The following is a 25,538-nucleotide window of genomic DNA, read 5'->3' on the forward strand; positions in this document are numbered from 1 at the left end:
TTGTAGCCCCTCTTTGTAAAGTTATTTTTCATGGTTGTCATGTCTTATTTAGGTCTTCAGGTTTTTTACAGATACGTTTTAAACGACAGAATTGGCTAAAAGGTAGGCTGTTCTTTAGTGGTAGAGGATGGTCAGAATCAGCCCTTAAGAGGCAGTTTTCTCGCTGTGGCTTTGTGTAGAGATCAGTGTATAATTTCTCCCCGTCTCGAATGATCACAAATCTAAAAAACTCAGCTTTGTGTCGTTGTAATCCATGCTAAAGGATATAAATTCAGAACATGAATTGAGGTAAGCAAAAAAATCTGTTAATTCAGTCACCGATCCTTTAAAGAGGCAAAAAATATCATCCAAATATCTCTTCCAAATAAAGATATTGTCTTTAAAAATATGGTTAGAATAAATATAGTTTTCCTCAAATAGACCCATATATAGATTTGAGAAAGAAGGTGAAAAAGAACTCCCCATAGGAACTCCATGTCTCTGAATGTAAAATGTGTTTTGAAATACCCAGTAATTATGTCTTAAAATTAGTTTGGACAATTCCAAAATGCAAGTTTTCGAAGGATTACACATAGAATCAAGTAAGTAATGGTCTAGTGCTTCCATGCCTCCATCATGTGGTATGGATGTATACATTGCATTGATATCAAAAGACACTAAATACATCTCTTCGTCTCCAAGAGAGTTAATGGACTCAATGACGTTAACAATATGACCTGTATCTTTAGTGAAAGAAGGCAAAGCTTCTGTCAAAGGTCTGATAAAGTGGTCCACATAGGTTGACAGATTGGATGTAATAGAACCGATACTGGCCACTATTGGTCGGCCTGGCGGTTGATCAAGATTCTTGTGTATCTTGGGTAAAGTATAAAAAGTTGGAATAACCGGGTGTTCAATGCGTAAAAAGTCATGTTCTTTTCTGGAGATGTCTCCTTTTTCAAACAGTTCATCAATGGTTTCAAAAATAATATTTTTAAAACGTTGTGTTGGATCTTGTGGTATTTCTTCATAAAACATTTTGTCAGCTAACTGTCTTAAGCATTCTTTTACATAGTCAGTTTTGTTCAATACCACCGTAGCTCCACCCTTATCTGCTGATTTTATAACAATAGACTCATCTTCTTTTAGATCTTTCAAAGCATTTCGTTCCTCTTTTGTCAGGTTTTTGTATTGTAATCTCTGTTTTTCTTTGAGATATTTATCAACATCCTGTTCAACTAGTCTACAGTAAGTCTCAATTGAATTGTTTTGATTAATTGGAGGTACAAAAGTGCTTTTGTTTTTAAAGACTTTTTTTCTCAGTTGTGTTTGTATCACCACACTCAGTAACTTGTTTTTCAACATTTTCTTTAAAGAATTCTCTTAAAAGAATGTTCCTAAAAAACTTGAACAAGTCCACTTTTCCATCAAAGTCTTTTATGTGAATGGTGGGTACGAATGAAAGTCCTTTGTTAAGTATCGAGAGATGGAACTCATCTAAAGACTTACTGGACAGGTTAAATATTGTTACTTCCTCGGTCGGTAGGTCTGGGAGCGGGTCCGGCCCAGATCTTCTTTTCTTGCCCCTTCGTGTTGGTTTGTGGGTCTTGTTTTTTTGCGACCCCTTCCTTTGTTGTTGTGTACAGGTGGGGTTTGGTCTTGGGCATGTCCTGATAAAAAACTGGAACTTGAGGCTGATGAGTATTGGTCCGAAGAAAATTGGTCAAATCGTTGGTGGGTCATCGGGTCTTCTTTTTCTTGCTGTCCATTCTGGGTTTTCACCAGCGGTAGATGTTGTTCTCCTTCACGTCTTTCTTGTCTCTGTTGAACTTTCTTATTTTCCTCTCCTTTATTTCTTTTGCCAGTTTTTCTTCCAATTTCTGGTTTTGCTTGAGGAGGTCATTGTATTGTCCTTGATTTTCCAATGTCTTTGCCAACAGTTCTTTCTTCTCATTAATTTCTTTGTCCAATTCTACCACTTCTTTTTTCGTTTCTTCAATTAGCAAAGTCATGAGATCAAAGGAACATTTGTTCAATATAGCGCACCATCTTTCATGGAAATCCTCTGTCTTTTGTCCCAGCATAGGTTCTTTTTGCCATCGTAGACCTCTGGGTATGATGCCTTGCCTCACATAATCACTCAGGGTGACTGCATGCAGGTGGATCCTGACTCTGCGCTTGCCAAGGTTGAGCAGTTCATTGGAGAGTTCAGGTGCTTGTAGAGGGGTCTGATCAAACAACGACTCAGTGTAGAGGATGTCTTCCCTTTGTTGTTGGCTATATTCAGATGACTTTGGACGTGCTTCTGTGGAATCCGATGCATCTACGGATTGTGTTAGCGACATCTTTGGATCCTTGAAGACACGTATAGCTGAACACCGCAGCACGATAAGATGCAAAAATTTAAATTATCCTGTTGCTGCTCATTTTGTTGAATTCAATCACCCCATTTCATCCCTTAAATACATTGGTATTGAGAAAGTGGTTTTACCCCCTAGAGGAGGTGATTTAGACAACTTACTCTCCAGAAGAGAACACTACTGGATATACCATTTAAAAACCTTAACACCTTATGGTTTGAATGTTGAATATGACCTTAAATGTTTTCTCTGAAGAGTTTCCTGTAAAATGTGTTTTTGTGTTTTCAGATTGTATTATTTGTGATGTTTTGATGAACTGATGTTTTAATTTCAATCTGTTAACATGTGTAAATAGATGAAAATACTGGTCACCTCTAATTAAGACTGATTTGCTAACGAGTGAGCCTTGTGCTCAGAAGCATTTAAGGTGAACAAACAATGGGGGAGCTCTATGCTCTAGGGGGACCAGGTGTTCACTAATTGGGGTTGATATAAAGGCACTGTGGATGTGGTTGTTTTGTAAGTTTGAAGAAGGCCAGACGGCCGAAACGTCACTTCACCATTAAAACATGGAGCAGAGTGTGCGGCATTCTTTTCTTTTTCTTTAACATCTATTCACTGCATACCATAATGATGAGAGAAAGAGGCTGACAAGGAGGCCGTTTCAAATAACGCCTGGTGCCTAAATATGGGCAGCCATAGAGGAAATCGGTTATAGGTTGTATTGCTAATCAGGGCTCAGGAGTGGTGACTTTGAAAGTGTGCAGTTGAAGGACATTGCTGTGGGGTATCTCAGGAGCTGTTTGTAATGTAATCTTAATGCCTCATGAACCGTCTCAGGAGCCGTTTGTAATGTAATCTAAATGCCTCATGAACCATTTGCCTCATGCATGAATGATATGGCTCTTTTGTCTTTGCTGCTCCAAAGGGTCCTCTCCCTTGACTCTCATTCTCTTTGTCTTGTCGTTCATACACTTTCTCTGTCTGTCTTTTCTTCTTTCTCTCTCTCTCTCTCTCTCTCTCTCTCTCTCTCTCTCTCTCTCTCTCTCTCTCTCTCTCTCTCTCTCTCTCTCTCTCTCTCTCTCTCTCTCTCTCCCCCTCCCTCTCTCTCTCTCTCTCTCCCTCCCTCTCTTTCCCCCTTTCTGTACCTCTCTCTCTCCCTCTCCCTCCCTCTCCTTCTCTTTGTACCTCTCTCTCTCTCTCTCTCTACATCCATCCTTTCCTCCTCAACACGCTATAATATACAGTATAAGGATCCTGTCACGCCCTGAAATGTCTTTGTAACATTTGCAATAAGGATGAAATTCCTTCATGCCACCTTCTCTCCGGCTCCTTCGCATAGGCAGCTTTCTCTGCTTTGACCTTGTGGAAAAGTTTCATTCCTTCGTCCTGCCCTGTGTCACCCCATATATCCTCAGACTACACGCCCACTTCAAAGGACTGAAACAGTAGAGCGCTCCGGTTCAGCATTTTAGCATTAGGTGCAGGAAATTCTTATGTTTTGACACCTCCTTCCTCAGAATTTGAAATGGAATCGTTAGTTTGACTGTGGAGTTGACTGCTTGGTTGTTTTTTTTTCTGAGACCATTCCTTTGAAGTGACCTTTGTCTTGATTATTATTATTTGTTCCTCTGTCTCCTGTCTGAGCCCTGAGGAAGGTCAGTTGACCAAAAGCTTGGCTTATTAAAAAGAACACAAAGAGGATTTAAGTGTGCAGACATTTTTCTTTCTATTTTACACAGTTTTTGTTTGTTGGCACCTTTTTAATCGAGAGTGCGGTGTGATCCTTGATTGCTTGTTACTCTTTCTCCTCACCCCATTCTCCTCTTCCCTTTGTGTGTTGTAGGCAGCGGAGAGACGCCCACGCTGGATACCATCGACACCTACATGAAGAGGCTGCACGGCCTCATCCTGACCAACCCCCAGGAGCACGAGAACCTGATCGGCACCGTCAGGGAGGTGGTCAGCCGCCTGGAGAGGTGAGCGGAGCCGTGTGTGGTAGTAGCCTGGCCTCACCTATACTGAAAAAAATGGGGAACAAAAAGGAAATTCAGATGGAGTATTCAGCGTTAAATTACTCTAAAAGCGAGGAGGAAGATTTACACATTCCAATGATTAGGACCGTCAGAGAGGTGGTGACACGTTTATAGAGGTGAGCGTAGCTGTGTGTGGTAGTAGCCCGGCCTCACCCATACTTGAAAAAATTAGGAAAAACAGTAAATCAAGATCAAATCACTCTAAAAGTGAGTCAAAAGTCAGTGTAAAACTCTGTAGATGGGCAGTGTCATTTCAACTCAACAGTGAGATTTACACATTCCAGTGATTAGGACCGTCAGAGAGGTGTTGATGCATCTGAAGAATGAGCGTAGCTGTGTGTGGTAGTAGCCCGGCCTCATCCAAACTTCCTGTGATGCTGGAGCTTTGAAGTACTGATAGCCAGGCTAGTGGGGAAGTGGAACACAGCACAATCATAATCACATCCCTTAATTGGATGCTTTTATTGCTTATTGCTCGTTACTCCGGAAGACATGTGCTTCGACTGTTGGCAAAGCTCTCCTGTGTTATGAGCTGTTAAGATTACAACGCAATCTGTTAGAGTGACTTAATTAGTAATCAAACACACATGCAGTCCTGGCAAGAAGAGTTCCCTCTTGCTCTTTGCACTGAACACAAAGGTTGAATGACTTATGAGAAATGTGTTATGAGAAATTATGCATTTGTGGTCTGAAATCCCATGAAACATTTTATTGTTGTTGTTGTTGTTGATATTTTTCAGTTGTGCTGTTATTAATATTGCATAGTATCCTGGTGTTAATAGTCAAGTCAACAGTATTATATTGTCAAAAATCTATGTAACAGGGTTAGCACAGAAGTTTGAAATTACGTTTGACCAGTCTCCAATGTGCAGTTTAACTAAAAACATTTAAATAAGACATTGACAATAATCTCTCTCACACACACACACACACACACACACACACACACACACACACACACACACACACACACACACACACACACACACACACACACACACACACACACACACACACACACACACACACACACACACACACAGGGTGCAATAAGAATACTGACAATACATATTAATGTGTGTGACTGAACCAAACTGGCTGCAGGTAACTGGCGTTTCCTCATCAGAAGCTGCGGAGAGGTGATCCTGAGGGTCAGCATCCAGGGGTCCTCGACAGAGGCGTCCGCACAGATGCCCGTGCCAAGAAGTCATTTTTTAGTCCAGTGAGCCCACTGCCCGTCTTACGTCACTGTTTAAAAGCATCTCAATGAAGCGTGACCGAATATTTATTTCTGTTCTTTTTTTAAAATAAAGTAAGACTTGTATCTTTTTATTTTTTTTATTGATATGAGTGTTCCTCTTTGTAGAACGGGGACACAGAGGATACTTGCACCTACTCTTACGTAGGTAGGTTATTGTCTGAGGTTCACACAAGCAGCTGATTGGACTTGAGATTTTTTTTTTTTCACCATAGTACATACACATTGTTGGCCAATTATCATTTATACACGGATTGAACGTTTTGTATTGTCAAGGTCAGTTGGTAAGAAAGGATTTTTTTTCTATTAAATGTGTCATTTTCATTTTATTAGACATTTATTGTATAGCTTTTCATCACAACATTGCCTTAGTGTCACAGAATGTGCTGTCTAATAAAATGTGTTTACAATGATCCATTGGTCATCTTTCATTCAACAGGATTGAAGCACTGCTCTGATTTCTTCACACTATGGTGTCATTCAACGTGGTTAAGGGGTTTGTGCAAAGAAAATGCATTTTTAATGGCTTCTTCGTTTTAATGGAAGAGTCAATATCCTGTCAAGCCAAAGTGCTTTTCGCAGCCTCAAAGCACATCATCCAAAGTGTATGGGGAGGAGAGGTATCCCAGTAACCCTCAAGTCATTGCTGTCTTCGATGTGTTTTGTCTTTGTGATAATAGGACATTGATGTGTGTAATAGCACCATTACAGAAGGTGTGTTGGTGTATTCTATGATTGCAGATTGCGAAAGCTTTATTGTTTTATTTTAATCTTGTCTTTGACACCGACTGACATTAATATGAAGGGGGCTCTGTTGTGTATGTATGGGCAGGCCCTGACCACTTCTGCCAGGCCTGGGGCAAAGTCACTTGAATGCCCCCCCCCATCCAATACATTCAATGTAATGAGAACCTGATTCTGGGCCCTCTGTCCCCCCCTGGGCCCGGGACAACCGACTCCTTCGTCCCCCCCCTGTCTGCATCCCTGTGTGTGGGTATTGAGGGAGGAGGACGTGCTGGCAGGCCGATGATGTGCAGATGTGGAGCCCATTGTTTGGGCGCAACGAGTGGCAAAACAGCTCGAGGGCAATTTAATACCGGGCCTCATATGACAGTGCCAGGGGGACACACAGTAGGCTGCTATTGTTCTGGCAAACAACGGAAGCCGCTTCTTTTTTTCAGCCTAATGTGTTTAGTGTAAGACCCTCTTTATCATTCTCTCTAGCAGACTGCCAGTGTTGCCCCAGAACTTTTTGCAGTCTCCCCCTCCCCACGATTGGAAATTCCTTGAGCAGACAGATTTTTCCGGAACGGTTCACTGGTTGAAATGCGACAGCCAAGAAATAATTTTGCGTACCATCTGCAGTCTGTGCTTTGTTTTGCTTTATTTATTTGTTTATTTATTTATTACAGTAATGTGACTATATATGCCAAGATGCTCAAAGATGCTCAAAGTTGTCATTCTATGTTGGAGATTTTTTGGCACATTTTCTTTGGTTTTGATTGGCTGCTATATGTCAAATATCTTGTAAATCCAAGATCTTGCAAGCTCTTCAAAGGATTTTTACAAGATGGCATCCCAGTGTAGACTGTAAAATGCCTTGTGTAGGCAAACATCATCTTTGCATTTACTTTATAGGTGTTTAAACGGATGTTGTAATTATTTAAGTGTGTGCGCGCGTGTGTGTTTGCACCTGTGTTGGTGATAAGGCGGAGGGATGTGTGTGTGCGTGGGTGTGTGGGTGTGCGTGTGTGTGTGTGTGTGTGTGTGCGTGGGTGTGTGGGTGTGCGTGTGTGTGTTGTACGGAGGGAGGCGGCTGTGTTCTTCTGATGCCCATTTCCTGTTTCTCAGCTGGAGCATCCTGCCTGCCTTATGAAAGCCCCACGTGTGTGTTGGATCATACCCAGCAGCCAGGCCCAGCACACAGGTGTCCTACTTCCCACTCTCCGCTCTCCACTCTCCGCGCCCCCCACCCCCTCTCTTTATCGCTTCTATTTCCTCTGCCAAGTAGAACCAGCTTTGCTCAGTTTTGTAGTTCCCCTGGCGCAGAGTGAGTTCCTCTCCTTTTTTATTCATGTTATGTTATGCTCTGGGCTTCCTCTCCAAACTTTTAAGTGTTAACATCATTGTCTTTGCAATTGTAAATTATTTACGTGGCCACAGGAGTGTGGTGTGGAGAAGGATGGGGATTGTTTTGTGTCCACAAAGGACCTTGGGCTGCCTGCCTTTGTAGCCAGCCATACAGCTGTGCAGGAGAGCAGAGGGCAGGGAATGGATGCCTTGGCCAGGTTAGGGCTCTTAACCCATTTTAGCCTGATGTGGTTTATATGTTGTTTGACCTTTGCACCTGAAGCGACATAATATACGCTGCATTCAGGCTCTTGAGATTTGAGGGGTTTTTTATTTTATTTTTTTTATTAAAAATGTGGGTATGTCAGAGCTGAATGAACACATTTTATTGCAAGATGAGGGTTCTAGCTTTTAAAGGCAACTTATTTCATGTTTTGATGTGCTTCGGACGAAGGCTGAGATATTTAGATTTTAATAGGCAGAAGGCACCTTTTCCAAAAAAAGGGCTTAGGCATTCAGCAGGAGTTTTGCAGGTGCCTTAGGCTAAAATGGGTTAAAAGCTGTGCCCAGAGTCATAGTCTCCAGCCTTCACAACCTCTGTGCCGCTTGGTTTGCCCATCCTCACCATGGCTGTGTCAGCTACTTTTCCCCCCTCAGAGTTTCCTGAACAGGGGGGGTGCAGAGGGGACAATGGAGGAGAGTGAGGGAGAGAGTGTGTCCCCTGTTTGAGGAAAAAGAAACCATTTCCATAAAAGGGGGAGCCAGGGAGAGATGCAGGATGTATAAGTAGTGAGTCAGAAGTCATGCGCTGAGCTGAGCAGAACTCACATCCTTCTCCATTTTCAGTTGGCACCACTGATATCAGCTTGGGGCTTCTCTTTTCTTTTTTTCTTTCCAAGGCAGCAATACCCCAAAATAACTTGACGCCTCAGTGAGCAATGTAGCACTCAACAAAGGATAAGTTTTATATTAAAATCAGCGGGTAGTAGTATATACAATCAATTAAATATTATTTGTTTTCCCCCTCTTTGCATTTGTCATTGATTAGAGTACCTGCTGGAAAAGACTTGTCGTGGCTGACAGAAAACCCATTAAGGTGAAAATCTCTGAGGCAACAAGATTTACCTGAAGATTTTTTCCCTTTAACTGAGGAGTATTACACAGATTCACTGATGTATGATAAATTATGCATTGTCTCTCTGATGAAATCCTTTGAGTCCCATGTCTTGTACACAATCACTGCTTACTCACAGATTCATCAATTTCCCTTTTCATCTCCGTGGAGATTAACATCTTTAGTTGTTCTTTCTTTGTTACTGTTTACAGATTTGCATAATTCTGGAGATTGTTATGCACGCACGGCAGCGATGGTTTATATTTGGTTCTTCTGATTAGTCTCAGAAAAGACTAAATTGGAGGAGGGTGAAAGAAAAAAAATACTTGTTTGTCCAATATAGTATCCTGGGAAACTTGACGCACACAGTTACATACTCAGAGCAAGTATGTGTTTATGGCCCTGTGTTATTTAGCATCATTCTGAAAGCATTTGGATGGAGGATGATGAAAGAGAGAGCATGTGTGTGTGCCAGACTTGCCCTTTCAGACAGGCCTCTCATGTGTGCGGTCCTTATTCCTTCCTCAAATGAGTAATCACAAATTATTTACTTAAAGCATGACTCATCATGTAAATAGTTATTTAAGGTTCTCTCTCTGATGTTGTGTAGACCTACTGCTGCTCTTGTTACTTTATTTTTTATTTTTTTATTGTTCCAAAATGGAAACTATGTAGTGATGATGTAATCCTACCTGTAGTGCCTGTAATCAAAACTCTCTTGTCTAGGGCCACACCTGTATAATTGAATAGGCCCAGAAAGAAGAAACAGAATCACCTTATTTGGCATGGAGAACCCATGGAACAATCTATTGTATAAAATCCCCACGACTACTTCAGAGCAGGGACGGATTATTCATAAGGGCCAGCGGCACCAGCCATTTTGGACCAGCGAGGGGCACCACAAGACACAAACTTACCAAATATTGTTTATAACGGGGGGCCCCAGTGAGGTACAGTGCTCGGGGGCACCACATTAGCTTTAATATGGTCCTACTTCAGAGTGGTGGTGGTATTATAATCTTGCTCTCATAACCAACAATGGTCAGTAGTACATCAATGTATTGAATAGGCCTACGCTTTCTTTTGAATCGACTTTATGTGGATCACCTTTTGAATGACTGGTAAGTCACCAAAATCATCAAAAGATGATAATATAATGGTGGGGGGACTCAAGATACAAAGGTCTCATATTGCCAAGGATGAAAGACTTTTGGTACAGATATGTTGGCAGGTGGGAGGGCTCCATCTTTGATGCAATGCCTCATGCTTGATCGGCCCTCACATCTCTCTCTCTCTCTCTCTCTCTCTCTCTCTCTCTCTCTCTCTCTCTCTCTCTCTCTCAGCCTCGGCCCTGATGGCGGTTGGTTGGGTTAGGGGTGGGAACAATGTCAGGAATGTGTAAAGACATGAGTCACTCCCCCACATTGTTGAGTGCTGACCCACCACCTCACACACTACTGATCCACCCTCTCCCCTTCCCGATAGCAGGGGCCAAAAGAAACTGGGATCACAGGGGGAACTCCACAGCCGGCCCTGGCTACAATGTTTACACACCCCATTCAACAAGTATGTATGACGAGCAAATTGTAGGCTACCACACACTGCCATGTCATTGCTAGCTGTGATGTTCATACCCACCCATTTCCCAGACAGTGGGGCCAATTCTTGTATTTGTTGACTAAATATCATTCATTGTCTGGAGGTCACACTATCAATTAGGCCTAATAGCTTAGATAACTTGGGGCGTTTATTTCTTGGAATATGGCAATGATTACATTCTTGTAAATGGAGCAGATTATGTTTTAATTGCTCTGATTCTGTGACACTCGTTTAATGCTTATGAACCCAGACCCCTACTTGTATCCAATGCTGAGCGCCGCGCGTGCCCGACATTCTTCTGTGAACTGCGTACCAACACTTGAGACTAGAGACCGCCCTTAGCTACGTACGCGCGCGTCCACGCGAATGGCTGGAAATGCTGCGGCTGAAAGCTCACCAAAGTGTGCGCGACCAGCTACGCGTGATTATTTCCTAAATCATTAAAATATTCCACGGATTCGACATTTCCACTGTTGGACAGCACGCCGCGATCGGATTAAGATGGTGTCAAGAGTTTAAAGGAATGTGACTTATAAGTGCTAACGGTAAGGAAAAAAGTTCCAATTTTTCCAGTCTGAAGACACAGGCGTAACGTTATATCATACTCATATGAAAGTTTAAGTGCTTTACTAACAGTATACATGTTTTACAGTATTTTCATGTTGTTGGAGCAGTTTTGCACTGATATCGTTTGTGTGTGCTCGCATGTAAAGCTATTTAGTTTCGGCGCTGTTTTCGCTTGGTGCAGCGAAGTGGCTAGCTAAAAGTTTACCTGCACAACACGATAGCGTTTAATAGCAGAACTATAACACCATGGGCATTAATTGTTGTAAAATTGCTATAAGCTGAGTGCACATTACATTGGAGAAACCACGGGGTAAAACTACTGTCCACAGATTAAAATGGGAATTCGCTACACAGATTTTTGACTGCGAACTGACACTGCATCACGTTTCATTCGTCCGCTTTTTTATAGTGTGACGTCAAACAATGATAGAATGTACTCCAGATAAAAATGAACAGAATCTCAAATTTCCTCTCGAAGGCTACTTTTTGTATAGGTTACATTTCACCAATTCGTTCAGCGTCGTGTGTGTGTCAAATGTTCTTTGTAAATGACTGGGCCACATTGAGAACTGTGTCACAGTGACTATGCACACCAGTTATTTGTGTGATCTCTGGCACGTATGGAAAAAGATAGAGAAATGGTACGGTGCAAAACAGAAGTGTTCAGTAGGCTATACTCGCAGTCATTGTCGTTACAATGTGTCAACACTCGACTGAAAGTATGTAAAATTAGACCAGAAATGCGGTGGTGTTGACAACTCCTTACAAAAATAGCACTTGCCTTGTTGCCTTGTCACAGAATAGATATTGCTTAATTGAGCCCTGATTTGTCATCAAGCTTCAACCTCTGATCAACTTCCTAATTTTTCAACATTGTGTGTGCTGATGGGCTACTAATTAAACCAAAGTATTGTGACTTTTTGTAGAACAGGACTAAACCATCACCACGAGCAAACATGTAAACACTGGCGCTTCCCTTTCTCCCCTGCAGTCACACAGCAGCCTACATGTCTTGTCATGAATATGCACATGTGAAATACGACTGAACCTGAACCTGCTGGTGAAGGATAAGGGTCATTCCACGCCAAATCAACAAGAGCCCGCGCACTTAGGTCTCAAAAAATTCTGAAAATATTACCAAGTGTACCCGTGGTACTTAAGAGAAACACTGTACATTTATTTGAATGAAAAATGTATACTCTCCGTGTTACAGCCAATTTTACTGGGGGAGGGGGGTGCCCATTTTGTTCACACACTTTTTTTTGTCAAAGTTCACAAGCCCGTAGCTCAATAACTAAACCATGTAGGAAGCTCAAATTTGGCATGTTGGTACATACATAGGCATAATTTGTTGCTAAACTGTCAGTTTTGGTCTGTATGATCCTGCATCGTCATAGCATTCCCTCAAAGATGATACAAATTGTACTGGAGTTTTTGGCTGTGCTCTGTTTAGGCCTTCAGAAGACATATTTGTGCCCAACATAGCCTCTTGATTTTTTCCCCTTGTAGAGACAAGTAGGAACACTCTCATAAAAAGCTATAAATAGAAAGGAAACCCCATCAGTGTTTGACCAGAAGACCTCACAAGTCTGACAAATCATTTTGGGTGTCATTTTCAGAGCTCCAGAACCCCTTGTGGGATTGTCCACAGATTTTTATTTTATTTTTTTCTTCATTCTCCATGAAGTCTTCTTTTTAGAAATGCCAATGAGACTTGTCTTATGTGATGTTTTCTTTTTTAATTTCCACCCTGAACATGGGCAAAATGCAAAAAGAGAGCAACATGATTTTGATAACATTTAATGTAAATACTAAATAATCAAATGCAAATTTGGCCGGACATGATCACCCGAGAGTCCCTGTGCAGGGGTGCAGGTATCCCTTTTAATTTCAATGATTTCAGGAGCGTTCAATGTGGGAGAAGGTTCGCACACCAAAAGAGACAGTAGGTCAGGCACAAAGAGTCATGTTGTTACTTTTTCTGACCAGCAGATGGCAGCGGAAGAAACGCATAGAAAACATATTGCTGTCAATGTGCATGTTTCCCATGTTCAGGTTGGAAATTATAAAAGAAATCATCACATAAGACAAGTCTCATTGGCATTTTTAAAAAGAAGAATTCATGGAGAATGAAGAAAAAAATAAAATAAAAATCTGTGGACAATCCCACAAGGGGTTCTGGAGCTCTGAAAATGACACCCAAAATGATTTGTCAGACTTGTGAGGTCTTCTGGTCAAACACTGATGGGATTTCCTTTCTATTTATAGCTTTTTATGAGAGTGTTCCCACTTGTCTCTTCAAGGGGAAAAAATCAAGAGGCTATGTTGGGCACAACTATGTCTTCTGAAGGCCTAAACAGAGCACAGCCAAAAACTCCAGTACAATTTGTATCATCTTTGAGGGAATGCTATGAAGATGCAGGATCATACAGACCAAAACTGACAGTTTAGCAACAAATTATTCCTATCTATGTACCAGCATGTCAAATGTGAACTTCCTACATGGTTTAGTTATTGAGCTACGGGCTTGTGAACTTTGACAAAAAAAATAGTGTGAACAAAATGGGCACCCCCCTCCCCCAGTAAAATTGGCTGTAACACGGAGAGGATACATCTTTCATTCAAATAAATGTACAGTGTTTCTCTTAAGTACCACGGGTACACTTGGTAATATTTTCAGAATTTTTTGAGACCTAAGTGCGCGGGCTCTTGTTGATTTGGCGTGGAATGACCCACAATGGCATTTCACTGAACTTGAAATAAGTGGAATAGTTTGGCATGGGAAAAAGTTTCATATGAACGCCTCAACTATCCACTTTTCAGACTTAATTCTGAATTCTTAAGCCTCCAGTCCAGTGCGTGTTGCTGTTGTTCAATAAGGCTCTCCAGCTGTTCTGTCCCCTCAGCGGTGAAAGTCTTGCTTGTTGGCCATGTGCAAGCTTTTGCTCATGAAGGCGTTTGTGCAGTAAACAACGGTGAATTCGGATAGTCATTGTTTGAACACCTTCACATTTTGTTCTCAGCAGACGTTTATAATACCTTTTATAATACATCTACCCCAAAACAAAAGTAGCCTGCGGTATTTTGTGTCCTTTCTCCACAGAGTATAAGTGACACTAGGATCTTGCCATTTACTTGCTTGTTTGTCTGACACGCATGTGTGCTCTGCTTTTCTTGGTCAAAATTCTCAGTGCCCTCCATGATGTGGTTGCGGATATGTTATGTGACACCTTGCTCTTTGAACTCTACCCCCTTCCCCTCAGTCCGGAGAGCTGTAGAACAGGTGTGACCCCAGAGCAGAGAGAGAGAGAGAGAGAGAGAGAGAGAGAGAGCTGTCCTGTCCTGCTCTGCTTGCAAACACTACACACATTGTACCGTAACCAACCAGTGACTGTAAATCTGCAAAGGCGTTTTTCACTTTCAGTATCAATAATACTGTTGGTTTTGCTTGCAAGCACCGCTCACATTGCAAGCAGCCCGCAACTGTATATACGCAAAGGTGCTTTACTTTCAGTATTAATACTGTTTCAAAAATAGTTTTGGTGTGAAATGAAAATATGCTAAATGGAGGTCAGAGAGGAATTCACACACGAGGGGTGACCTATTTTGTTCAGTGGCACGTCAAAAGTAGTTTGGGGTTTTCCCCCCCATTGTCTTTATTTTAAATCTGTTAGGAACAGGGTCACAGAAGCATGCATGCCCTGCCCTTTCAGCTTCAACTAGAAACCTAGATTCTATGAATATTTTATTTTAGGGAAATTGCGTATCTTGACCTAAGGTAGTTTTGGGTAGGGTGCGCACATCCAAAAACACTTGTTGCAGGTGCCAGACAAAAAAATCAGATAGTTGAAAAAGGTAGGTCTGCACACTGCCGATAAGCTCCAAAAATAAACTTTATTATTTAAAATGCAACGTTTCGATCACACTGGATCTTCATCAGGCATCCTGATGAAGATCCAGTATCTTGACCTAAGTATCTTGACCAGTATCTTGACCTAAGCCATCGGTGACCCAGTGTCCTTTGGTCAGGTTACCGGGCTAGAAGCAAACCTTATGGACAATATGAACATGATTGGAACGTTCTGGCAATCACAATTCATCATGGTTTACCTTCGTTGTCACTTTGAGGCAGGAAGAAGAAGAAGGAAAAAAAAACGCCTCTCATTTCATGAAAAAGTAGAGCATAATACGCATAATAGATGCCATTAAATCGTGTCTGATCTGATGCAAATGATGAGAGCCCCTCAAGAATGTGTTCTCATAAATTAGAGGCGCCTAACTGTCAAAGACTTATTATTTAATAATGCAAGCTTCTAAGAATAAATTCCTCCTTTTTCTGCCACAGTCATTTGAATGAAACAGAGCAGCTGAAGTCTTTGATGTGAAATATCGCGCAGTAGTCCTCCTTTTCTCCTGGCGCTCCTCCTCACACACCACTCTCCTGGGGTGAATTTCTCAAAACCAAAGTTGCTAACTACAGTAGCTACTTTGCTGTTTTCAATGCATTTTCCCATTGGCAACTACCGAAGTTGCTAACAGGCTAACAACTTCTCTTTTGAGAAATTCACCCCTGACTAGTTGTGCTGCCGCAGTCTGACATTGATAGTCACAGTGGACATTTTTTTCCCCCAGCGCCAGCGGTGGAGGGAAGACACCCCTAGTTTTTGGCCCTGGCGTTTGAAATGCTAATGCAGGTGGGCAAGGTGCAGGCGAAGTAGGAGGTGGGAGGTTGGATGGTTTGAAGTTGGGCATGGAGAGCACTGCAAGAGGGAGAGAAGCTGGGCAGAGTGAGTGAGCGAGCGAGAGAGAGAGAGAATGGACAGAGGCTAACATTTTTGGGGCTCTAACTCTCTGCCTGCCAATTGATAGCGATAAACTTTTTTTTTTATTTCCCTCTACCTCCATGTCTCCCTCTCTCTAGTGTGGATGCCTACTATCCTGTTTGCAACATGAGAACAGCAAAGCCAGTTGCAGCTCTTTTAGCACCTGCAATGGTAGAACTGGTGCATTTGACACTCCCATCGCAAATCAAAACATGTGGAAGCATGTGTTATAACTGTGTAGTAACAGAACCAACACTTAGTTAATATACACGTTATTGATGCATAAGGCTGTAACAACATGCAAACTCCTCTCCTGCCATGGTTCTGTTTTAAGATGTGTGTAAGAACACATCCCACATGTCCATCTACACATGTGTTTGCTGCTGACCCTGCGGTGGATGTCTCCATAAACCCAGTGCCCTGCGTTTTAGTGAGAACACATGGGTGTCTTCTTCACATGAACCCATTTGGGAAATGCTTGCTAGGGGCAGCGGTTGTTGCATTTCAGTCTAGCTGAAATTAAGGCAAAGATGCTCCTCCCAAATACACAACAATCATTGTCATGATTCTATTCTGGGCACATTTTGTTCTTTTTTTTGCAAATCCAGCGATTAAAAATGAACCTTTCTCCGCATCGAAAATTGGCCATCGGAGATGGGCGCTGCGGTCATTGGATATTTGTTTTGTATCCTACATGAGCCGACTCACCTCAACACAGCTTTCCAAAACACGCCATTACTACACAAGTGACCGCAGGGCTTTCAGCAGCCTTGTTATTGGGCCGTGAGGGATGTTATCTTCCCTGTTAAAATCCCCTGGTTTTGTGGGTTTGCCCCCATTTGTGATCATGATGTTGCGGCATTATACATTGTAGCCCATGTCTAAGTACTGCTACACAAGATTATTCCCCATGTTTTGTCCAAGACAAAGGACAAAAACATACTTTTCGTAACCTGAGTTATGGCGACCATAAAACTAGTTACATTTCTGTTTTGGACATTGTATTGAGTATCGGCTCCGCAGCAAACTCTGCATTCCAAAGGACTTTTTTTTCAATGCAGCAGGCAGCTTAACAAGCAGATGAGCTAGATTGGGGAAGAATATAACTACTGTGTGGACTGAGGCCGATCCTTCCCTCTAGTAATTAGACACGTTATATAAACGGCAGGAAGCCTCTAGCTGCCACTTTTCAGCTGACATAATGAGTATTTGCTCAATCTAAATCCAGCCCAACATTATCATATTGGCAAGTGCACTCTTCCTCACTCCCCACTAGAAGCGGATGTGAAGGCGAAGGAATGGCTGCTGCGCTGCGTAATGGCAGTGTGTGTGACGCCCACTGTAGTGTCCTGTAGCCTGTTTGGGAACGGGAGAGGGAGAGGGAGAAGTAGAGGGAGAAAGAGGGAGAGGGTGTTTGTTTTGTATTTGTTTTTGTGTCTCCTTTGGTGTAGCACTGTGAAAATTACACAGCGGTGATCACTGTCCTGTCTGACTCACCTACATTGCTCAACCTCCCCGAAACCGGAGACCACATTTTAAAAAGGCGACCCGGCCATTCTTCAGCATGGATGGCTGCCTGCCTGCCTGCCTGCCTGCCTGCCTGCCTGCCTGCCTGCCTGCCTGCCTGCCTGTCTCCCTGGCTGTGTGTGTGTGTGTGTGTGTGTGTGTGTGTGTGTGTGTGTGTGTGTGTGTGTGTGTGTGTGTGTGTCTGTGTCTGTGTGTCTGTGTGTCTGTGTGTCTGTGTGTCTGTGTGTGTGTGTGTGTGTGTGTGGGGCCTCTTGTTTTGGCTGCCGCGTGTGGTGTGTGTGTGTGTGTGTGGACAGCAAAGGTGGTGATGACAGTGTTATTTTCATTGCGTGAGTCAAGACAAGAGTGACAGGTCTGGCAGTGCTCAAAAAAGGGGGCTTTGGACTGCGGGGCGCGGGTCTGCTGTCATAGCTCCCACAGTGCTCCTGGCCTCAGAGAACTAGCCTGTTGAGGCAGCGTGCACTGCACACCTTTCGCCCCATGCCTTGCCACTCAGAAAGGCTCCTATATCACTTGGACAGGTTTAAATATACCCCCTCCCTGACCCAGTACTGCTGATGTGCCGAGCTGTAGTAGGTTAGGGGGGAAAGGGAGGGTGGGGGAGGAGAATGAATTGCAAGAGCACCATGGGTCTGCCCTTAGAGGCAGAATGAATTGCAATGGCACCAAGGGTCTGCTTTAGCTCAGAGTGTTAGCGTTTATTGGCTATTTGGCTCAAACGAAGCGTCTGGCTGGCTGGCTGGCTGACCGTGGTGCATGATGGGAGCTGATGACTGTAACAGGTAAGCCTGACCTCTCATTCTTCAGCTCCACTGCACTGCACATCCTGTCCAGAGAACACTCATTCTGGACAGAGAGGAAAACTCCCTTTTTTTGACATTTTTCCCCCCTCTCATATTTCTTTAATATTTTTTTTTCTCTCGTTTTTCTTTTCTCTCTCTTCTTTTTTTCAAAGCCTTCTTTCTCCTTCTGGCATGATCTCTCAAATTCCTCAGCGTTCTTTACAATTCCCTCAAGGATATTGCTGTGGCTGTTCATGACGAATGGTGTTTTTCCTCATAGGCTAGTCGTATCGAAACCTGTCTACTTGGACCAGGGAGAGAAGAATAAGAATATAATACTGAAGGATTCCAGGCACAAACCAAGGAACTGTCGAGGCTGGAAGGATTTTTTCTTACCCCTAGCCCATGTGTTTTTGATAGCAAATGACTGCTTTGCGGTCATAAAATTGCAGTTTTGTTGGTGATCACCTTTGCTGGCCTCGACTGAGCTATTCCACCATGATCTCACATTGTTTTTCTCAACAGCTCTATCTATTCAACTGCTTTATGCTCGTCGAAGATTGCTAGTACAGCCCTCCCTAGTTCACCCCCGTCACTTCCCCTTGAGCGCAAACTGGACAAACAACAAGACAAAAGGGCTTAAATAAATTATGTTGGTTTCTGCGTATTGCAGACACAGGGAGCCCTTTGTTGATAAGTCATCCAGATAGCTGTAATAACCTTGATAGCGGTGGTATGTCAAAGGCCTTGCCACTTCCTGCGGCGAGTAAACAATCACAGGAGTACTCCAAGACAAACAGTACTGTGTGTTTGTGTGTTGAGCCAAACAAGGCCCATATTTGGCCGGCCTGTTTGCTAACCAACCAACAGTCACAGGTGTAAGGGGCAGGCTTTAGGAAGGCTGTGTGTGTGTGTTTGTGTGTGTGTGTGTGTGTGTGTGTGTGTGTGTGTGTGTGTGTGTGTGTGTGTGTGTGTGTGTGTGTGTGTGTGTGTGTGTGTGTGTGTGTGTTTTGGAAGAAGGGGCTGGGTGGTTGAGGAGGGTCACTCACTCCATCGAGTCCTGATGGAATTTCCAGCCTGTGGGTTTTCCAGCTTGAATCCAGTGTTGCCCATAATCGCTGGTAATTACATTGTTCTGCACAGCCCCAGCTGTTGCATCACCTCTGAACCAGCCCCCTCAGCGGTCAGTCGTCGGTCGCCACCCCCCCTTGAGACTCTAGCCGGTCATTTTCCTGGAAGTTAATTGCACAGGAGTGGGGGGTGGGGGTTGGGTTGTGGGGGGTCAACAGCAACACACTGCATCCATGTTTGTGGTTTAAGTTTAGGCTGCCTTGCCTCCTGTACTTGTTCTGGGGATGAGTGCTAAAATTAGAGGCACACTTTGCAGTGGCAGGCAGATAAGAAACCCCCTTTCCCCCGAGCCAGCACAGCCCAGCCCAGCCCAACGCAGTCTTCACGTATACACACACCTTAGCCAGCACAGCACAGCACAGCCCAGCCCAACGCAGTCTTCAAGTATACACACACCTTAGCCAGCACAGCACAGCCCAGCCCAATGCAGTCTTCACGTATACATGGTTTTCCCATTTTTTTGTTTCTCCCTGGCTGCGCGACCCTGGCTGCGCACAACTCAACCTCTGATTGTTGTAGACCGCTGTCTGTCAAAAAATTAGCTCAGGTGGTTGGCTGGCAGTGTCTTGCCCCTCCTCACAACTCCATGTTTATAAACAAAAAACTCCATGTATACACACACCTTAGTTGCTGCGAGCCTTGTTTACTGAGGGCAATTTTGAGGCATGCATGCCGCATACCTGAGCTGCATTGCCATGGCAAGAGAGGAGATTTTCTTGACATGCCCGAGTGCTATCATGCGCCACATCTTAAGCACCCCACTCACAAGGGGCCGGGACCAGGGCTTTGTGTTATTGTGAGGGCTGAGAGTCGACGCTAGAGTCAGGTCATGTCATGTCATTCCTGAGAAGAGTGGAGAGAAAACAAGGTCTTGATGCTGCTGTAAAAAGCACGAACCCATCATTTTGTCCAAGCACATTCTTTCTTCTTCCCCCTGTCTATTTCTCCCTGCCTTTCAGTCTCTTTGTCTCCCAGTCTCACTGTCTTTTTTTTTCTCTCTTTCTGTCAGCCTCTTCTTTTTCGGCCTATCTTTTGGCAGCTTCTCTGACCACAAAAGCGGGCTTGCAGCGGTGTGCTGGAGGTAGTTGAGTGCCTTTTAGATTTGGCCATTGGAGGGGACTGGTAGTCTGACTGATTGTCAGGGCGAGCAAGCGAGCGAGGAACTCTAAAGCTGTTTATGAAGGCTCTGCCGTGGCTCTAACGGTTGGGCACTGCACTGTTACACCGGGGACCCGGGTTCGATTCCCCACCTGAGGTCATTTCCCGATCCTCCCCCTCTCATTTCCTGTCCCACTCTTCAATGCCCTGTCCAAATTAAGTTGAAAACCCCCCAAAAATATATATTTTTAAACTGTTTAAATGTAGTGCATTGAGAGCTTTAGTGTGGAGAGCTTTACCACAGTTCTACAGGAATGCCGCCCTCATGCTCTTACCAATGCTGCGTTGCCATTCCACCACACTCCTGCCATGCACTGTGGAATTATATCAAGAGATTTATTGACTTCTTACGCTGAAGGCTTTAAATATACTCAGCCTTCTTTTTTCTTTCAAAAGGGATTTATTAGGTCACAGTGGCTTTTGCCTGCCTTTCATAGATTGTTTTGCTTGTCATATTTCGTCTTCTCGCTTTAAATGATGGCACTGCTTTGTCTCGATGCTCAAAGAGATTGCGGTTGTTTGCCCTTGGCAGGTTGAGGCATTTGGCGTATTCGTAGCACCTCACTCACTCTCAGCCAAATGAGAAAAGGGAGGTGGATCGTGCTCAAACTGAAATTGAATGTTTAAAATGTCACGAAAATGAAATGAACCCCCTGCCAGAACCCTTGTCAGACCCTGTCAGACATCCTCATTTGTTCTTCTCATGCTGGAGACAGGGCGACTGAAGGGAAAAGTATGAGTAAGTCTGAGATTGTTGGAAGGAGGGGAGTGTATCAGAACTTTTCCTTCTTCCCTTGGTCAGAATGTGATTTTTTTAAACATTATTTCAATCAGGAACTTTGTAGCTGTCAGATGAACACTGAATTCTTCTGTCAAGAACTTTGTATCTCAGCAGCCCATGGGTAACCCTCACTGGGGGGATGTTCATGAAGCACAGGCCTGGACCACATTGCTAGTACAATGCACGCTTTCACTGAGAACTCCCTTGCAGCGGTCTCAAGGGCAGCCCTTGTTTCACCCAGTCATCTTTAGAATTCTGTCCAATGTGGCTTATCACGCTTTCCCTTCCGTTGACTGGTAAGAGTTTTACAAGTGAAAGCCTTCTCTTTGTTGCTTTTTTATCAGTTGACATGTCTGCAAGTTCGGTCAAAGTCACCACCAGACGGAGTGATGGTCTGAGTGAGTCTGAATAGTGTGAATAAGATCAGCTTAAGAGTGGATGGCAATTTTTAGGCCTCACACAAACCTCAAATACTTATTTTCATGCTCCAGTATTTTGTTATGCATGAAGTGCATCATGGATCCAAACTGTGAACGTCTAGACATTCACGTATTCTTTTCTCTTAGTCTTTGTTGCCTTGTCTGGAACATTGTAACTCTCTTGTAATTGGTTATGACAGCAGTGTGTGTTGACTAAAGAAAAAAAGTGAGTTGTGATTAGACTGGAAATGTATATATTACCACAGGCAAAATTATATCAGGACTGTTGCACAAGTCATGAACTTGCACTGGACGAAAAGTGAGAAAATGTCGAAAATTCAACAAAGTCCTTCTGGGCAAGTAAGTGCAGTGTTTTCTTTGGAATAAAATGCGTATCTAACATGCACTTTGGGTTTGTAACTTCACATAACATCAGAATAACCAAGGTGTAGGCTATGCACGTAGGTTCACATGATTGAGCTGCTCGCTCCCTGCTTTGGAAAAGTAGAGTAGACCTTGGGCTATGCTGCCAGCGGACAGCTCCTCTTCAATTCAGGTAGTGTATCTTTGCAACATCCTTGCAAAACGAACTAGATTGGAACGTTTAATGTTAGAAGTCAAGGAAGATTTGCAACAGTTGCAAAAAGACTGATTGTGTATCGGGAGAGCGACCAGCGGAGTGACGGACCAGACCGTCGCACAGCAACATGGTAAAAACATTGTAATGCAGCCCTACAATGGGATGACGTACTCCTATTCTCCCTTTGATGACATTCTCAAAAATCCTCAACAACTCCACCCCAGCCCCACCCCCTCCTCCTCTGATTACAGGTATCCCAGAGGCCGCTTGCAACAGGCCGCTTTTGTGTGCTGCTGTTTCGCAGTACACTGCTCTAGTGTTTGTGAGGTCTCCATGGGTAACCCTCTCTGTGGTTGTCCACCACAGTAGCTAGCTAGCAGAGTGATTAGACTGGCATGCCTCACTCACAAAAAGAACCACAATGAGAAAACTCTGGGCCTAAATTGTAGTGCTGTGTGGCACTTTTTTTTGTGAGGGCACGTGCCTGACTGCATCCATTGTCTCCACACTTGACATCATTTGGAGTGTTTTTTTGTTGTTGTTGTTGCACGGCTGCAAAGGCAATGGCTCCTACATACATAGAGAGCTGAATTAAGATGCTGAAGAAATCCTCTTGATCTCCATGCGTGCCTCCTTTTATTAAAGTGTGTGAAAGACGAGCATTAGTCACACATGAACCTGCTCCCTGGTAATTAAGTCGCTCTCTAGTATGTATTTATATTTCACCCCCAAAGTGAGTTGGTGAGTTGAAACGTGCCGCTGCTTCGGTGTCAAAATGCATCTGTGACCGCAACCCCCATAAAAATAAAAAAAAGAGGAAGGCACAAGGCAGGCAGTCATTGTTTTGTCGTTGGCACCGTTGGCGTTGGCTGCACACGGTGATCGCATTAAAGCCCGAGAGCTAATCTGGGCCCGTGTCTTCATGCTGTGAATCATCATCATCGGGGCTGGTATTAGCTTAGCGCTCGGCGTGTCATGCACTCAGATCAGCTGCAGAGATCAAGACAGCAGTCACCTTCTTTACTTGGGCTGTTCATTAGGAAAGTGCTGCGAAACTAATGCCTCTCGGAGCATAAGGTCTAGTCCCAGTGTGGTGGTGGTGGTGGTGGAAGCACAAGTTACAAAAACACATTGCGGTAATAACTTTGATCACGAAATAAAGGAAAACAATCATCTGTACTGTGCTGGGTCTCAAATGGTGCACTTTTGCACTTCAGTGTTCATGTTTCAGTGCCCATGGCCTGGCATATTAATTACGTACTGTAACATAGTGCCCGAAGTGCACAAGTTCACCATCTGAGACATAGCTCTTGTGTGGTGGTGGAAGCAGGGTACAAAAACACATCAATAACTTTGAGCACGAAAGAAAGGAAAACTCAGGGCTATATTGGGCACACTCCTGAATGGTGGGGGTGTCGGTTGGTGTTTGTAGCTGTCTGTCTGCGAGGGAATGTTATGCCAAGATGCTTGTGACACGGCCGTCTGAGAATGGCGTGAAATCATTGGTGGTGGTGGCTGGCTAGGCCCGGCAGGAAGGCCCATATACAGGAGGAGAGGAATGCTAAAGCACACAGCACAGCACAGCACAGCAGAGCAGGGGAGGCAGGCGGAGTGAAGTGTTGATGGGCGGGCGTGCGTCTGGTGGGACTGTGTGCGTGTGTGTGTATGCACGTGCATGTTTGGGGGCCAGGGTAGGGGACTGGGGTCGAGCAGAGCTGAGCTGTTGGCATGTTGCCATGGTTGGCAAGGAGATTACAGAGGACAGGAGGCAGCGGGCGAATCAGGGGAGCGCATGGCATGGGGGGGGGGGGGGGGGGGGGGGGGGGGGGTGAGGGGGAGGTGGAGGGGAGCGCATGGGGGTGTGGCTGAGGTGAGGGGACGTGACGGGGAGTGTATGGGGGTGGGGGTGAGGGGAGCGTATGGGGCTGAGGTGAGGGGAGCGAATTGGAGGGGGCTGAGGTGAGGGGACGTGAGGGGAGCGTATGGAAGGGGTGAGGGGAGCGTATGGAAGGGGGGAGGTGAGGGGATCGTATGGGAGGGGAGGGGAGGGGAGGGGGGGTCTGAGGTGAGGTGAGGGGACGGAAGGGGACGGGGGGTGAGGTGAGCGTAATGGCATGAACTTACTGGTGGCGAGTGACGAGAGTAGTTGCTGCTCTAACAGCACCACCACTCCTCACCCTCCTCAACTCCTTTGTCTGTGTCTGTGTCTGCTTGCGTGCATTCGCTCGCTCGCTCGCACACACGCTCACATGTGTGTGTGTAATGTGTGTGTGTCTGCACGCATGTGTTCATCGGTTGGTCTCTTGTTTGGAGAGGCTGACTCCACGCTGACCGAGGCGTACAGTATCCCCTTACTCACACACATGGACACACACAGCCATAGGGACTTCAAGCTGTGGTTCAGCTCCAAGGAAAGCAAGCAAAAAGCTTGACTAATTTCTTTTTCCTAACCCAACCTAACCAGCCATCCTTCCTCCTCCGTTTGCACACAGTGATCAAACAAAGTTGTCAGGTCAATCACTTTATAGTGGTGGAGCTGGCCTGCGCACTGTACGTGTGTTCATAGTGGAGAGTGTCTATAGTGTAGCTGGCAAGCCCACTGGAGTTATTTAGACCGTCTGTGCTTGATCTCACAGAATTCCGTAGAATGGACACGGACCTTTGGGACACGAATTCTGTGTCAGTTTTACGGTTTTTGCCAAAATTCCGTGCTATGGTCACTGAAGTGATTTCCCTGCTGCATTCATGACAGTGCTTTCCCACAGATTTCGTGTCCCAAAGGTCCCTGTTCATTCCACAGAATTCTTTGAGATCAGGCCGGTCTATAGTACAAAAGGCCCTCCCCAAATCTCACCCCAGTGACCCCACCCCAACCTAGCCCCAACCCAAACCAACACTGACGATGTATTCCCTCCCTCAACCACACAAACCTACGGTCCAGTCCAGCCTGTGAGGGCGGGCGGGCGGGTGCAGGATCGGGTTGCTTACTTTATTACACTGCCACATTGTACTGTTTGCTTTGAAAGCACTCAGCTCATTTGTCAAACACGCAGCGTGATAAAAATCACACAGGAAGGCTTAATCACCGTCACACCCGCCATTTATACATGCCCACTGATCATCATCACAAAACTTTTAATGACTGGAAATTTCTCCAAAGTGTTTAGAAACTGTTTCGGGACACGCACGCGCACGCACACGCGCACGCACACACACACACACACACACACACACACACACACACACACACACACACACACACACACACACACACACAGACACACACACACAAGCACACAACACATTGGGATAGAGAGAGGGGGGGGGAGAGAGAGAATGAAAAAATAAAGAAAG

General features: G+C 44.4%; 2 protein-coding genes across 4 annotated transcripts in view; both read left to right on the forward strand.

The window, feature by feature from the left end:
* Positions 1 to 4,322, forward strand: part of hmg20a (high mobility group 20A) — a 24,519-nt gene extending 20,197 nt beyond the window's left edge. Inside the window, exon 8 of the mRNA XM_063196769.1 lies at positions 4,186 to 4,322. Coding sequence (XP_063052839.1) covers positions 4,186 to 4,322 — 137 coding nt within the window. The remainder of the gene's footprint in view (positions 1 to 4,185) is intronic.
* A 6,376-nt stretch (positions 4,323 to 10,698) lies between these two features.
* The window catches only part of peak1 (pseudopodium-enriched atypical kinase 1), a 179,530-nt gene continuing 164,690 nt past the window's right edge, over positions 10,699 to 25,538 (forward strand). For all 3 annotated transcript variants that reach the window (XM_063196774.1, XM_063196775.1, XM_063196776.1), the window contains exon 1: positions 10,699 to 10,961. The gene's annotated coding sequence lies outside the window, so the exon portion shown is untranslated. The remainder of the gene's footprint in view (positions 10,962 to 25,538) is intronic.

The sequence above is a fragment of the Engraulis encrasicolus genome, chromosome 4 (genome assembly GCF_034702125.1).
Source record: "Engraulis encrasicolus isolate BLACKSEA-1 chromosome 4, IST_EnEncr_1.0, whole genome shotgun sequence".
NCBI classification, from domain to species: Eukaryota; Metazoa; Chordata; class Actinopteri; order Clupeiformes; family Engraulidae; genus Engraulis; species Engraulis encrasicolus.